Raw genomic sequence first — 13,868 nt, forward strand, 5'->3', positions numbered from 1 at the left:
AAAGAATGTTATGGACAAAGTGATGAAAGTCATTAATTTTGTCAGAGGTACATCAAGCACCCAGCATAGGCTTTTCCGACAACTTGTTGCTGAGAGTTGTTGCTGAGATGCCGCCCACGATGACTTGCTGCTTCACAATGATGTGCGGTGGTTAAGCAAGGGGAAAGCACTGGATCGCTTCTGTGCGCTACTGAATGAGATCAAAGCGTTCCTTGGAATGAGCAAGAGCAAGGCAGCAGCTGACCACCTTATCCTGCTGGAAGATGAAAAGTTCATGTCCAATGTAGCGTTTTTATCTGACATATTTGGCCACCTAAACCTGCTTAACCTTCAGCTACAGGGGAGAGACAAAACCATTGTGGACATGGTTTAAAAACTGGAGTCATTCACGAGGAAGCTTGAGATGCTTGAGGCAGACATATCTACTGGCAGGCTCCTACATTTCAGCACACTGAAGAAGACAGCGGGAGAAGTGACGGAGCTGATGGTTGACTTCATCAAGAGGATACGAGCCAACTTCACTTCTTGGTTTGATGACTACTCCATCCCAAAAGACATCATTGACTTTATACGTGACCCTGCAGTAAAACCAGCCGACAACTTCTCTTCCCTGGCGAAATAAATGATCCCCTCTTTAGATCAGGCTGCGCTGGAAATGGAAATTATTGACGTCCAAACCACCTCAGTTGTGCGAGATGCGCTCAGAAGTGTGGAGTAGACTGACTCACCAAAATCTCGAGAACCGCCTGAGGATTAAAGTGATGTGTATTTCACCAGATATCCAGCAAATAGTGATCAGCGGGAGATGCCACTTTTCACACTAGGTGAGTAATCTAAACCAGTTATTGTGTCTAAAATCTGAACTGTATTTTTAATGAATGTCTCGTTGTAGGCTAGGCATAATTCGGCCTACAGTAAGTGTAGCACGTCTGCTCTGTCGTTTCAGGGGCCGAGCACTCCAGCCTATGGTCGAGTGGATTCTGCTTTTTTGCTTCATTCTTTTTTGCTCTGAATTGCTCCGATTTGACAGTGCAATGCATTGTTATCAGTTCACATTTTTGGTGCCACCACAGTCATATAAAGGCCTAAATAACACGCATGCTATGTTTGAAACTCTGGTTTTACTTTTCACAGTTCTATGTACGTAAATGCCTATGTTTGATGTCTGGCCTGTTTGAAAGAAGTCGTGTTTTAATTTTCACAATAATATGAAGCCTATGTCCATTGTTTGAATGACAACTTGTGTTTTAGGGACTAGTTTGGAATTTCAGCACCAGGCGCTGTCCACTGACTTCATTTGTTTTTGCATGTTGAGCGTTCACGCTGCCCCTCGCTGATGTGCTTATTCACTCTCGTATCCAGATAAAACAAATAAGCATTTAGATTGAGGAAATTTTTCTGTTCTGGAAAATGAAGTTTCCAAATAAAGAGCATTTTTGAGACTGGCAGTCCGATTTTTACAAAGTATATTTTATATTTTTATTTTCATTCTCTAGTTCAAACAATCTCACGGGCAACATCTGGCCCGCAGGCCCCCTATTGCCGACCTATGCCTTAGGGGAAATTCAGGTGTCCAGTAGCTCATAAAAACATACATGAATAAATAAGCTAAAAATAGCTCATAAAAACACACATGAATAATGCATTCGTCTGCCATTTTTCTCTCAGAACAATGCATGATGGTAAATATTGCTTGGCTAGTGACCATCGGGTGAACACTACTTTTTGCGATGCATTGTGGGATACTTTAAGTCCACTATATAGGGTATAATAATTCCCACTAGACATTCGGACAGCACTACAAAATGGCGTACTCACTATGTAGTGCACGATATAGGTAGTAGTGAGGGATTTCGGACACAGCCAGTGATTCGGTCTATTCGACTCTGAAAGTAGAAGCTAGTTAGCCAATCTAGTTCCCAGCGCACTGTACAATTTGTGCATGTCAGTTCAACACCTACTGAGTGCCATGCTAACTGGGAGATGGTGTCCATGATATTTAAGAACACCTATAGCTTGCCTGGAAAAAACATTAGACTATCAAAACCAATGCCTTAAAGTCATTTGGTTATGGTTGTTAGCTACAAGCATGTCAAGAAAACAAGCAAATAAACAGTTTGGGACATTAAAATAACAAACCATCCATATTTTTCACCATATTTTTTGGTAATGATCCAAATATCTCATCATATTTATTCAAGAAACAAAAAGAATTTAGCGTCTGTGCTTCAGAGGTTACAAGTCAAAATGTACTGTAAAGTGCTTTATAAACCACCACATGGTGACAGTCTGCACCACTTATTTATCAGCCCCACCTTCAACCAAACTTTGTTGTTGGAGTCATCATGGTGACTGACAAACAGCTGCACTGATGTAGGTGAATGGGCCAGAGTAGCGCAAATAAAGTGCTAAGGCTTACACTGTGTACACAGACTGTATGTCCACAAATACTACCTCTGTCCTTCTCACCTGAGCAGAATGTACCGCCCTCTTAGCCAGGCAGGTCTGGCCAGGCCTGTGGACACAGACCTGAGGAAGTCCTCACACACTGTGTTGATCTGTCCCAGGTCCAGGTTGTGGGGTCGCCGTCCGGTTGCTCTCCACAGACGCCACAGCCGGTAAGTGTCTCGAAATGTCTCAATACGAGATGCCAGGATGCCACGTGGATCTCGAACAAGTTGGACCACCTGATGATGATGAAACATGAGGAATAAACTGTGATTACAACGTCAGCAACGGTACAGATGTCTCTGAATGACTTCTAGTTCTTCTAGACACTACAGGCTGTTTCTTGTGATGCCCACCAGGATTTCCGTGAATCAAAAGCTGTTGTTTACTGTGTCTCTCTTCCTGTCTATCCATCTTAATTGTTTATCCTTCGATTTCTGAGTCTTTCATAGTCCCACTGGTACTTTACCTTAGCTAACTTTAGGCTTTTAACACTTTTACGTTTTTTCTCTAAGTAAGGATCTTCTCTTACTGGGTAGTCTGTGACAGCCCTGGGCTTGATAGTAGGCCTGCTAGCCTTAGTAGTAGCTGAGTCTCGTTGGCAGCTGCTGTGAAGTTTGTCCCTGCTTGACCTTGCCGTGGGATGGGGCATAAGAGCAAGTCACCGGTTGTGTGGACTGGTCAGCAGTCATCTCTCCCGACTGCTAACCAGTTTTCTGTCCTTGCTAGCCTAGTTGTTAGTCCTGCAGGCTCACGTGCCTCCCCAGCCCCAGCTGTCAGGGCTAAACACTGCAGGCTAGTGATAGGAGACTCCATTACCAGCACCGTTAATGTCACCAGCCACTATTTGCTGTTAACCTGGGGCCAGAGCTTCCGACATAGAGGCTAATCTTAGGGTGCTGGTATCACACAGGGAGAAACTCCAAGCCTCTGCGACTAAACCACTGCAGCGTCTCCACAACGATGCAGCGCGCCTCGTTTTCAATCTACCTGCATAGATGCGGCCTTCAAGGCCGTCAACGGAACTGCACCCATCTACCTCCAAACACTGGTCAGACCCAACCCAGCCTCCAGATTAAGTAGTGTCATGCCCAGTCAAAAGCTGCTCTGCCCAGCCCTCCCCACACCACATTTGGCAAATGTCTTTTGTTTTTTCATAGAGAGCCTCTATAGCAGCAGAAATTACATATTGTGCTTTTAAATATAATATTCATAGTTGTGATTATTTCTCTACCTTCAGGTTAAGTCTTGGGTCCTCAATCAGCGCTCTTAGGTCACTTATTTGGGGAATCCTGACTGTCTTGATGGCTGCGTGGCGTTTTGCTCTACAGGCATCAGCAGCCAGCGATACATTGAGTGGTCCACACCTCCTCACACACTCCCCCTCATCAGACAGCACCAGGCTCTGCCCCTCTTGGCCCAGCTGGGCCTCACACACAGGGGGGGAGCACAGAGACAGGCCTAAAGAAAGGACACATACAATTTAAGAAAACTGTACATAACAATAATGCACTGCCATTACAGCTACATACATAAAACATTAGTGTAGTATCAATCTCATTATGTGAATGAAAGCAGGACAAGTGGACAAAGTGCTGAAATGAGTCCCTTACTAGCTCCTCGTCTGAACAGCTTGTCGGTGGAGTGATTGGCAGGACGTGGTCGGATGTAACTCTCCAGACTGCTGAGGTGACAGTGGTACAGGGACCTCAGCAGGTCTCTGGCTGCTCCCAGCATCACCCTCCTCTCAGCAAGGTTCCGACTCTGTGCCAGCCGAGGAAGCAGCGCCAGCTGGACATGGTATAGAGGCTCAAAAAGGTAGAAGACCTGGGATATGAAAACATTGCAAGGTACAACCAATGAAAGTTGAGTACCTCTTTGGACAAAATAACTGTCATAGTGGGTGTTATCCAGTGTTGGGGTTGTTACTCAAAAAAAATAATGTATTACACACTCATTAATTTCAAAAAAGCAATTGTAAGTAATTGCCAGTTAAGAATATGACATTAAACCTCACATATACCCACATTTCAGCCCTATCTTAACAAGGAGGACATACACAAGATTGCTCTTGTATGCTCTTTAATAAAACAAAGTCGATAGTAAAGGTGGTGGAAGCCAGCCCAAACAGCACTTCAAAGAAAAATGTGTGCTGTAGGCTGCAACGCCCCAAAAACAAAAAACTATGTCAATACATCATATTAAAGAGGCTGGCCCTCTTAACACTGCCTAGTACAAATATAAATTACCTCCAAAAAAGATATCAATCAATAATATGAGACTGGCCTTCTTGACACCATTAAATGATGGTGAAAGATGTGCATGTTGAAAAGGCATCTGAAGTGCATTCAAACACCCTCAAACTAATTTAGTAAAGTCACTCACCAAACCATGGCTTCATTGTAGAATAGTCCAGCTTATGTGTTGTGTTTATCACTAAAGCAGTGGTTGTACCTCATGAGGAGGAGTTTCTCAGACAATCCGTCAGTCAGAACAAGACTGCCCAGATCGAGGAACATCCCCACAGACGCACTAGATGGTGTCGCTGTGTTGAATGTCAAGGAAATGATTATTGCACAATTGTGCATGAAGAGGCACATTTGAAGATAATTGATGAACTTACGTTGAACTTTAAAATGAACTGTTAAATTGGTAAATTAGTGACTGTAATGTGATTCTTAACTTTAGGAACAATGTTACATTACGGTGTTACAGACAAATGTAATTAGTTTTCAACACTGGTGATGTCACATGTATTTCTGATCAAGTGCCACAAAGGTTGCTGAGCTGACTGAACAGTCAGTGCCACCTCGGCTCTGTGCATTTGCTAGAAAAGCTCCAACCTCCAAAGTCCCTGAAATACTGACTATGCACTCTGCAATTCAGATTCTGCAAAACCCAACTGAATACTAATGCAGAAACTGAAAGATGGAGGAAGGTCTGAACTTGAAAAACATCAATAGTGATACAGAGCTGCCATAATATTTGTTAGTAGCCAACCTGCGATCCAGAGCGCTGCCTAACTTTTGCTCAGCGACAAATATTAAAGTCTTACCACATCATGTCATGTTGTCACGAGAATCCAACAGTCTGCAATACTGCTTGTATTTTCATTTACACAGCACCCAGTCAAGCCCAAAATCCTCATAAAGCAGCTTTCTTATGGCAAATGGTTTGGAGATCGGTGAGACACTGAGTGAACTGACTCACTAAGCCTAGTGCTATCTGCGCTGTAGGAGGCTAACTGTGGGCTGTGATAGTGTTGTAGTCAAGACCGCACCAACCGAGACCAAGACATTACCGAGACCAGAGAGTACCGAGACCGACACAAGGCCAAGGCATTTGGAGGTCGAGACTGAGACAAGACCAAGACTTTTAGAGGTCGAGACCGAGACAAGACCAAGACTATATATATCAAAGGAAAATCATGACAAAACATCAAAATGTGAGTTTTCTTTTTTTTTTAGCTGGGGGAAATCTTTACACTACCAATGATTTGAAGTTATAAGCTGTTTTTGAGAGGGTCCTTTTTCACTCTTATCAGTAAGGCATGGACAAAAAGCCTATCAGCGGTGGTCTTGACCGGTCTCGTTCAAAAAACCCAAGTCCGCCCAGTCCGAGACCGAGACAAGACCGAGTAAAAATGCCCTCGATTCCAAGACAAGACCAAGAACCTCAAAAAATGGTCTTGAGACCAGTCTCGAGACCAAGACAAAAATGGTGGCAACCTTCGGGGGAAACGCCACTCTTCTTTCTTACTGAAACCAAGGCAAAGTTGACAGCCTGGCTGCTTATCTTGGGAAAAATCAGACCACCAGAGCTATCACGCGCTGTAATCCTGATCATACATGTTTTGTTTGTGACGGTCCTACCTGTTTCGGGAAGCTGGCACGCTGCCCACCTGCAATCATCCTGCGGACGGATCGCAGAATACATCTGCTGCTCTCCAGCTCTCCGGGCCATTTAATAAACCTGCTGCTCTCCAGCCTCCCTTTAATTCATGGAGCCAATTCACCGTATATTCCACGATTTTGAACAATGGACCAGCATCACCTGGGCGTCACAAGTCAGGCCGCAATGACAAGCATGGAGTATCCACTGGGAGGTTCGCTACCTTTCTTTGCACTATTCTCCTACTCTGCGGTGAAATCCATCTAAACCCTGGGCCTGGAGAGGACCGACTGCACCAAGGAGATGTCTTCCCAACCATACCCGGATATCTAGACCAGCTACCAGGGAAAGGTGAAAAGTCTGGATACACACGTGTTGTTCACGAACACACTTTGTTCCCTGATATTCTGCATCTCTCCGGCGGCAAACGATTTGACGCTCCACAAGGTAACGAAGGGGTTAATTCCACACACAAACATTAGGACACCAACACTGCTCCTCAAGCCTCTTCAATAAACTACCACTCCTCATGCAATAACGACATTGCCACCATACACAGACAAAAGGATACAAAAACTGCTTTTCAAGCTTGCCCATCTTCAATTAACAACACTGCAGTACGAAACAACAGTATCGCGATCAGAAAACAATGGACATAAACTTTTTCAGACCGTAAATCATGCGAAGGTGCTCTGGGACCCGAATGTAAAACCTAAAGGAATTTTTGGTGGACACGTATTGTCCCAAAAACGGAGCAACTTGAACATTTATTGTTGGAATCTAACCTTGATTATCTGTGCCTATCTGAAACGTGGTTAACTCCAACAACTCCTTCTAGTGTCTACAGCATCGCAGGTTATAGCGTTTTTATGATTTATGTTAAAGAAGGGATACAGTGTAAAAAACATGGATTTGCCCTGCCATACCTTAGAATGTGTAGGGGTTAATATTACACTTTCCCCAGAAATGTCTTTTAATGTTATTGTTTTGTATCAAACTCCTAATGAAAAGGACATGTTTTTTAATGATTTATCTGGTATTCTGAAAAAATTTAATGGCAAAGAAGTGATCCTAATGGGAGATTTCAACATGAATTGGCTGGACAAAACACGCAGAAAGAAATTAAAGGATATATCCACTAAATTTCAGCTGACTCAGATGATAAAAAACCCCACAAGAATAACAAGATCCTCAAAAACATTGCTGGATCTAATTTTTACAAACAGAGTTGATCGTATATCAAAAACATTAAACATTAATTTAATAACAGGTATGTCAGACCATAATCTCACTTTAGTAGCGAGGCAGCTGTCCAAGTTGAGGTACAAACACCAAAATAGAATGGCGGGTAAGAAGCATGTCTCTTTGATTCCAAAGAAAGATATAGAGCATTTTGAGAATGATGTCAAGAAAACTAAATGGGAGGGTATAGGTAATAATGTGAGCTGTGAGCAGGCCTGTGTGGATTTGATATCAACATTTAGCACACTTCTGTCTAAATACACTAAAACAATGCTTGTCAAGCAAAGTAAACAAACTTTACCCTGGTTTAATGACACCTTAGCGCACCTAATGAAGACAAGAGATGCAGCACTAAAAAAAGCCTTAAAATCTGGCTTGGAAACAGATCGCCTGATATTTAAAAGCCTTAGAAATAAGGTCATAGGGCAGCTTCGAAAGGCAAAAGCCAATTTCTTTCTTGAGATAATTAAACAAGCAAAAGGAAACTCTAAACTGTTGTGGAAAGGCATAGATCAACTCAGTGGAAGAGCTCGCCCTAAAAGCGCCCCCATATAACTTAAATTAAACGGTAGTATACAGACTGACAGTTTAGCTATTGCAGATGGTTTTAAGGATTATTTTCTCAACTCTGTTATAGAATTGGGAGGTAATCTCCTTCCAATACAACTCCCTATTGTTCCAACTAATGAGGCAAATGCCATGTTTTTTAAAAATGTAGATGAAGCAAAGGTAAATAAAATTTTATCATCATTGTCAAATTCAAAGGACAAAGATATTTGGGGAATTGATACTGTTTGTCTTAAAAAACATAAGAATGTCCTAACTACCTCCATCACTCGAATTATACATTTGTCACTGAATGAAAACATATTTCCTAGCACACTGAAGACTGCCATTGTGACTCCTGTCCATAAATCAGGTGACAGACAGGAAGCGAGCAACTACAGACCGATCAAAATACTTCCGGCTATGTTATTGAAAAGACAGTTGCTGAACAACTGGTAGCTCATTTAAATAAAGAAAACCTACTGCATCCTATGCAGTTTGGGTTTAGAGCAAACCATTCTACTGAAACTGCATGTTGCTACTTACTTGAAGTCATTAAAAGCAGCCTTGATAAAGGAGGGGTGGTGGGTGCCTTATTTCTAGATCTACGAAAGGCATTTGATACAGTTGATCATTCAGTGCTTCTTTCAAAGCTGTCATCATTTAAACTTTCTGTTAATGTATTAAATTGGATCCAGTCCTACTCGGCCGCTCTCAGTGTGTGTGGATTAATGACAGAACGTCGTCTTTAAAAGCCTGTGTGTTGGGGGTGCTGCAGGGTTCCATCTTAGGACCACTGCTGTTTAGCGCATACATTAATGACCTTCCATCTGTGTGTGATGGAGAAGGGACCCTGATGTATGCGGACAATATGGTTCTGTACACTACTGAGAAAGATCCTGAAGAAGTGGCTGCTAAGTTGTCAATGGCAATGGAAAAAGTTACACAGTGGCTTCAGTATTCCCGTCTCACCCTAAATACTAATAAAACAGTAACCATGTATTTCTCAAACAAGCAACGAAATACGGTTTTTCTGAATATTTACGTCAATGGAGAAATAATAAAAAATGTTAATGAGTTCAAATACCTGGGTGTGATATTAGATCCCACTCTCACATTCAAAAGCCATATCAAAAAAATGAGCCACACATTGAAATATAACTTATCAAACTTTAGAAACATCAGGAATTCATTAACTGTTGAAGCCTCTAAAACTTATTTCAATGCCATGATTTTGTCTCATTATAATTATTGTATGTCCTGTTGGTCTCAGGCAAGTACATCTGTCTTGAATCCCATCAGGTCACTCCACAAGCAAGCCCTGAAAATCTTAGACAGAAAATCACAACAGTATCATCACTGTGAAATACTTAAGAAATATAAAATGCTTAGCTTCGATAATTTAATGATGTATTCTGATGTCCGTTTAGTGTACAAAATAATCCATAATGTTGCTCCTCCCCCATTGAATATCTTTGTTAAACTCCGTTCTGAACACTCTATCAGAGCTTCAAGATCTGTCTCAAGTGGAGATTGTAACATCCCTAAGCATAGCTCTGCCTTTGCCCAATGTGCTTTTTCTTTTAAATCTGTTAAATCATGGAACAATCTCCCAACTAATCTGAAACTCTGTACAGACTTCAACGTTTTAAAAAAAATTATTTTTAACTTTGTCAAAGTATGAAGTATTTTAATAACTGTATGTTTCTATTTCCTTTTGATATGAAATATGTGTTATACCTGAGTGTTTGTGATGTGTGAGCGGGTGTATATACGCATATGTGTATGGATGTTTGGTCTCTTATGTAAGTTGTAGTAGTATGTTCTTACTCACCTGCCCAGGGACTACGGATGGAAAGTAGCTAGTAAGCTAAATCCGGTACAAAGCATCTTCTCTCATCTCAAGACTAATGTTATTTTGTACATTCTCCCTGATACAAATTAACTTATTAAATTAAATCAAAGACCGATCTCGACTACTACAACACTAGGCTGTGATGGGCAATGTTACAACATCACTTGTGCATTGTTGCATTTTCCCAGAATTTAAACATAGTATTGTGTTTACATGTTTAATTTAGATAAATGACCACATTTATTAAATGATGATTCCATTTTCCCTTGGCTTCTGCCTTTTTACATATAGTGCAGCTGTCTGGTGACTCGTACTGTTGTCATGATACTGGAATTTATACCTTTGATGAAATACCTTGAAACATATCAATATTCTGTGCCATCTTTGGCCTAAACATTGAAGACATAACATTTTAGTTTTTTATTAAAGGATTTCAATGAACTTGTGACCATAGTCTTAGAGATTGGGAGGAGGTGGGGCTATGTGGTACCTGCAGTGGTGCATGTGTGTCAACTTGATGTTGGACAGAAGAGAGAGTGAGAAACTGCAGCCGGTACTGCTGTTGGAACTTGTTGCACACAAGTGAACAATCATGTGTTACAGGTGTTATTCAGAGGTGTTTGCTCGACTGTTGTCTTCTATTTGATCCAAAATAAAGTTTAGTTTAACCAAATAACCCCCCGCAGTTCAGCCTGGAAGATTAATCTCGTCATGTCTGTCAGTGGCCACCCTGCAGCTTGTTTTAGCTCTGACGCACAACTAAACGGGCCTTTCTAGATCATGTCCAGTAAACTGTATTTGCCACGTGTGGAATCAAAGTTTTCGACACATCTCAGAAATAGTAAAAAGAAACGGGATGTATTACTCAGTTGTCTCAAAAAAATGGTTCTAAGTGCATGCTCGAATGTTGCCCCAGCAAATAAGATCGTATTGTTTGATTATGGATGATAATTTGATATGAAGTAGGTTGTGTGTATCCATATTACATACTAACCTCTGGATGCTGGTTGAACAGCTGACCCACAAATGAGGATCCACTCCGTGTGGTGGCCAGAATGAGGATGTGGGTTCTTTTGTTGGCATTATAGGAGGGGAGGGAGATGGAGGGAGAGGAGGGGGATTGAGGGAGGATCTCATCGCAGCCCTGCTCTGAGGACTCGAGTGTCTCCTGGCCCAGTCGTGTCAGATCTCTGAGGCTGCAGTTGACAGCATGGCCTGTGGGTGCCAGGCCCACAGAGCACAGCAGGCTTAAAGGTTTGGTGGAGAAGGTGCGGATGGCTGTGTACTGGATAGCTATGGACACTAATGCTAACAGCACCATGGACTTCCAAGAACACTGCATGGTGGCTGGACAGATGCATCAGGAAGCGACAGCACTGTCTGCTGACAAGGGGTCAAGGACGGGAAGAAACAAGGAGGACAGGAGACAGGGAAGACATATTAACACAATTGTCTTTAGTTTTCTTTACAATTTTGGTAAGTTCTTGTCAATCAATCTTTCATTTTCAGCAGCAGGCAGCAGATGTCTTTAAGGTCCATTTGCACCTCCCCCATGGCAAAGCAAAAAAAACGGAAATGGTTTAAGAGGCACTGTTTGTGTGTATTAACACAATATCAAGATTTAATTTTTAAATATCACGATTATCTCCAATACTGGTATATGGCGGCACCCGTATTAAAGACCAAAACATAACTTAAAGGAGAGGGACTACTGGACTTACATTCATAAAGTGGACACAAACACAACACTAATGAATGCTCATGTTGCTCTGTAGCTGCTGGATGTGTCAATAGGCAGCTGTTCAAGTTCGTAAGTAATGTGTCTACTTTATAAGACAAAACATTTGAATGTTGTTTTCAGCATGGCAAAAATAATTAATTAATAATGCAGCATTATGTCATTTGTCCTTTCTGATAAGAATATTGCTAAAAACATATACTGCCTGGTTTTAACTAAGCAAATAGCTAAGAGCCTTCCATTGGATAATTACTGCAGTGATTAATGTGTTTCAGCTGGCAACAAGTTATTGAACCCTGACTGATGCAGTGAGGAGCTTCTCATTTCTTAAACATCCATGTCAGAAGACATATCCTGTGGTGGTGGAGAGGATGTTACTCTGTTTCAGAAGGGTCAAATTATTGGCCTGCAGCAAAGAAAACAACTAAGGAGATGCTGAAACTATTAAAACAGGGTGAAGAACTGTCCAACACATCTTTCAAACCTGGAAGGATAGTGGTGAACCATCATCTTTAAGCAGCTAGTAGTGCTAACTACAAACAAGACTCATGACACCATACCAGTGTGATGTGTTGAAAACTTGTATGTTGAGGTAAAGTTGTTGACTCTTCGTCTTCTTTGTTTCACTCATTCAGTCCTTTTTTCATACCGTTTTATTTCTATTTTTATTTTGTTAATTGAAAACAAAATAAGACTTAATCTGAGCTGCTCTGACTAAAAGTGTATTCACATTGTGGTGAAAAACACCTTCTGCTTGCACCTCCTTCATGACTGCATACTGTAGGTGGTGTGTTGTAACATTTCACTCATATTTTTCTATCTCAGTCGACTGAAAATCCTGATTCATAGCCCGTGTTAATAAGTAAAGAAGGTTATTGAATAGCATAAAATGGAAGTAAAGCACAACGCCCTCCCAGAACTCTACAATAACAAACAAGCCTCATTTGGACACCAGGTTTGTTACCTTACACTGGTTGAAATGTAGCACTTTTAACAAGCACTGTTGGCAATTACCATAAATACATCACACACACAAGAAGGCATCTTGCAGAGACAACAGGTGCATTTCTGTGTGGACAGGGGACAACAGATCCCATGTGCACTCCTGTGTGGACAGAGGGGACATCAGGTCCCAGGTGCAGACATCAATCTACCATCAGTTGATCTGCATAACAACTGTTTGTATCCAGACCCTGTCCGGGAACAATCGATCTACCACAAATGCACTATTTCACTTGTTTCTCTGAGCCTATTCCAAAAATGTGATTTTTCAAGATGTACATTTTTTGGATTTCTGGTTCTGTGATACATCAGTCCCAAATTCTACTTCAACTACGCCACTGGGCCTATGGCATATCAATCACATCCGTGCAATTAAAAATAAATGTCCGTCTGTCTGTCATTAAGGTTATCTATCAATCCAGAATAATCCAGTGACAACACTAGCCTGTATATTGGCACCACAATGCAGGCGCTAATCCAGCCTGACATCAGTCTGTCAGAGTCGTGCTAGCTGAAGCCTTATTTCCTCTCAGTGCTGCTGGCTGAGAGCTAACAGCGACAGAGCTGGAGGTTGTTGTCTTCCTACACATCACAGGCCGCTCCATCCCCGAACACCGACACCTCCCCGGGTCTGGTTACACCTCCCCGGGGCCTGCCGGTGCGTCTAGTTACCTCTCGTCTGTGTTTTAGCCGTCAGCAGCATGAGGCGGCGGGCTGGCCGTGGTGGAGACATGCTGCTGCTGCTGCTGCTGTGTGGCTCCACCGCTCGCTGAGTGTGTCTGTGATCCGCACAGGGAGGACGAGGACAGGAGACAGTCCGAATATGACCCAAACCAATGTGTCAGGAACCGTGACGAGCGGCGATAACATCCACATCCACTGCTGGACTGCTGCGTGACCGGTACAGGTCTGTTTACGGCTCTCTCTACCGCACTACATTCTCTCTCTCTGTCTCTCTGCCCCCCCCCTCTCTCAATTCAATTCAATTCAATTCAATTCAATTCAAAGGGGCTTTATTGGCATGAAAGTTTGCCAAATAATCTGTCCAAACACTCGGACAGAACACAACAAATAACAACACCAACACAACACCAAGATTGATTTACATTAATTATAGTCTGTGTGTGTGTGTGTCTGTGTGTGTGT

General features: G+C 42.1%; 1 protein-coding gene across 2 annotated transcripts in view; it reads right to left on the reverse strand.

The window, feature by feature from the left end:
* The window catches only part of chst1 (carbohydrate (keratan sulfate Gal-6) sulfotransferase 1), a 47,870-nt gene extending 34,223 nt beyond the window's left edge, over positions 1-13,647 (reverse strand). Inside the window, exons 1-5 of one of the 2 annotated variants that reach the window (XM_084363865.1) lie at positions 13,395-13,647; positions 10,977-11,362; positions 4,062-4,275; positions 3,683-3,909; positions 2,470-2,687 (exon numbers count right to left, since the gene is read on the reverse strand). In XM_084363865.1, coding sequence (XP_084219991.1) covers positions 2,470-2,687; positions 3,683-3,909; positions 4,062-4,275; positions 10,977-11,324 — 1,007 coding nt within the window. In that variant the 5' untranslated portion in view covers positions 11,325-11,362; positions 13,395-13,647. Of the gene's footprint in view, positions 1-2,469; positions 2,688-3,682; positions 3,910-4,061; positions 4,276-10,976; positions 11,366-13,394 lie in introns of both variants that reach the window. The other variant, XM_084363864.1, reaches the window with a different exon arrangement.
* Positions 13,648-13,868: the final 221 nt, after the last annotated feature.

This window comes from Pagrus pagrus (genome assembly GCF_965226575.1).
Source record: "Pagrus pagrus genome assembly, chromosome: 10".
In the NCBI taxonomy this organism is placed as follows: domain Eukaryota; kingdom Metazoa; phylum Chordata; class Actinopteri; order Spariformes; family Sparidae; genus Pagrus; species Pagrus pagrus.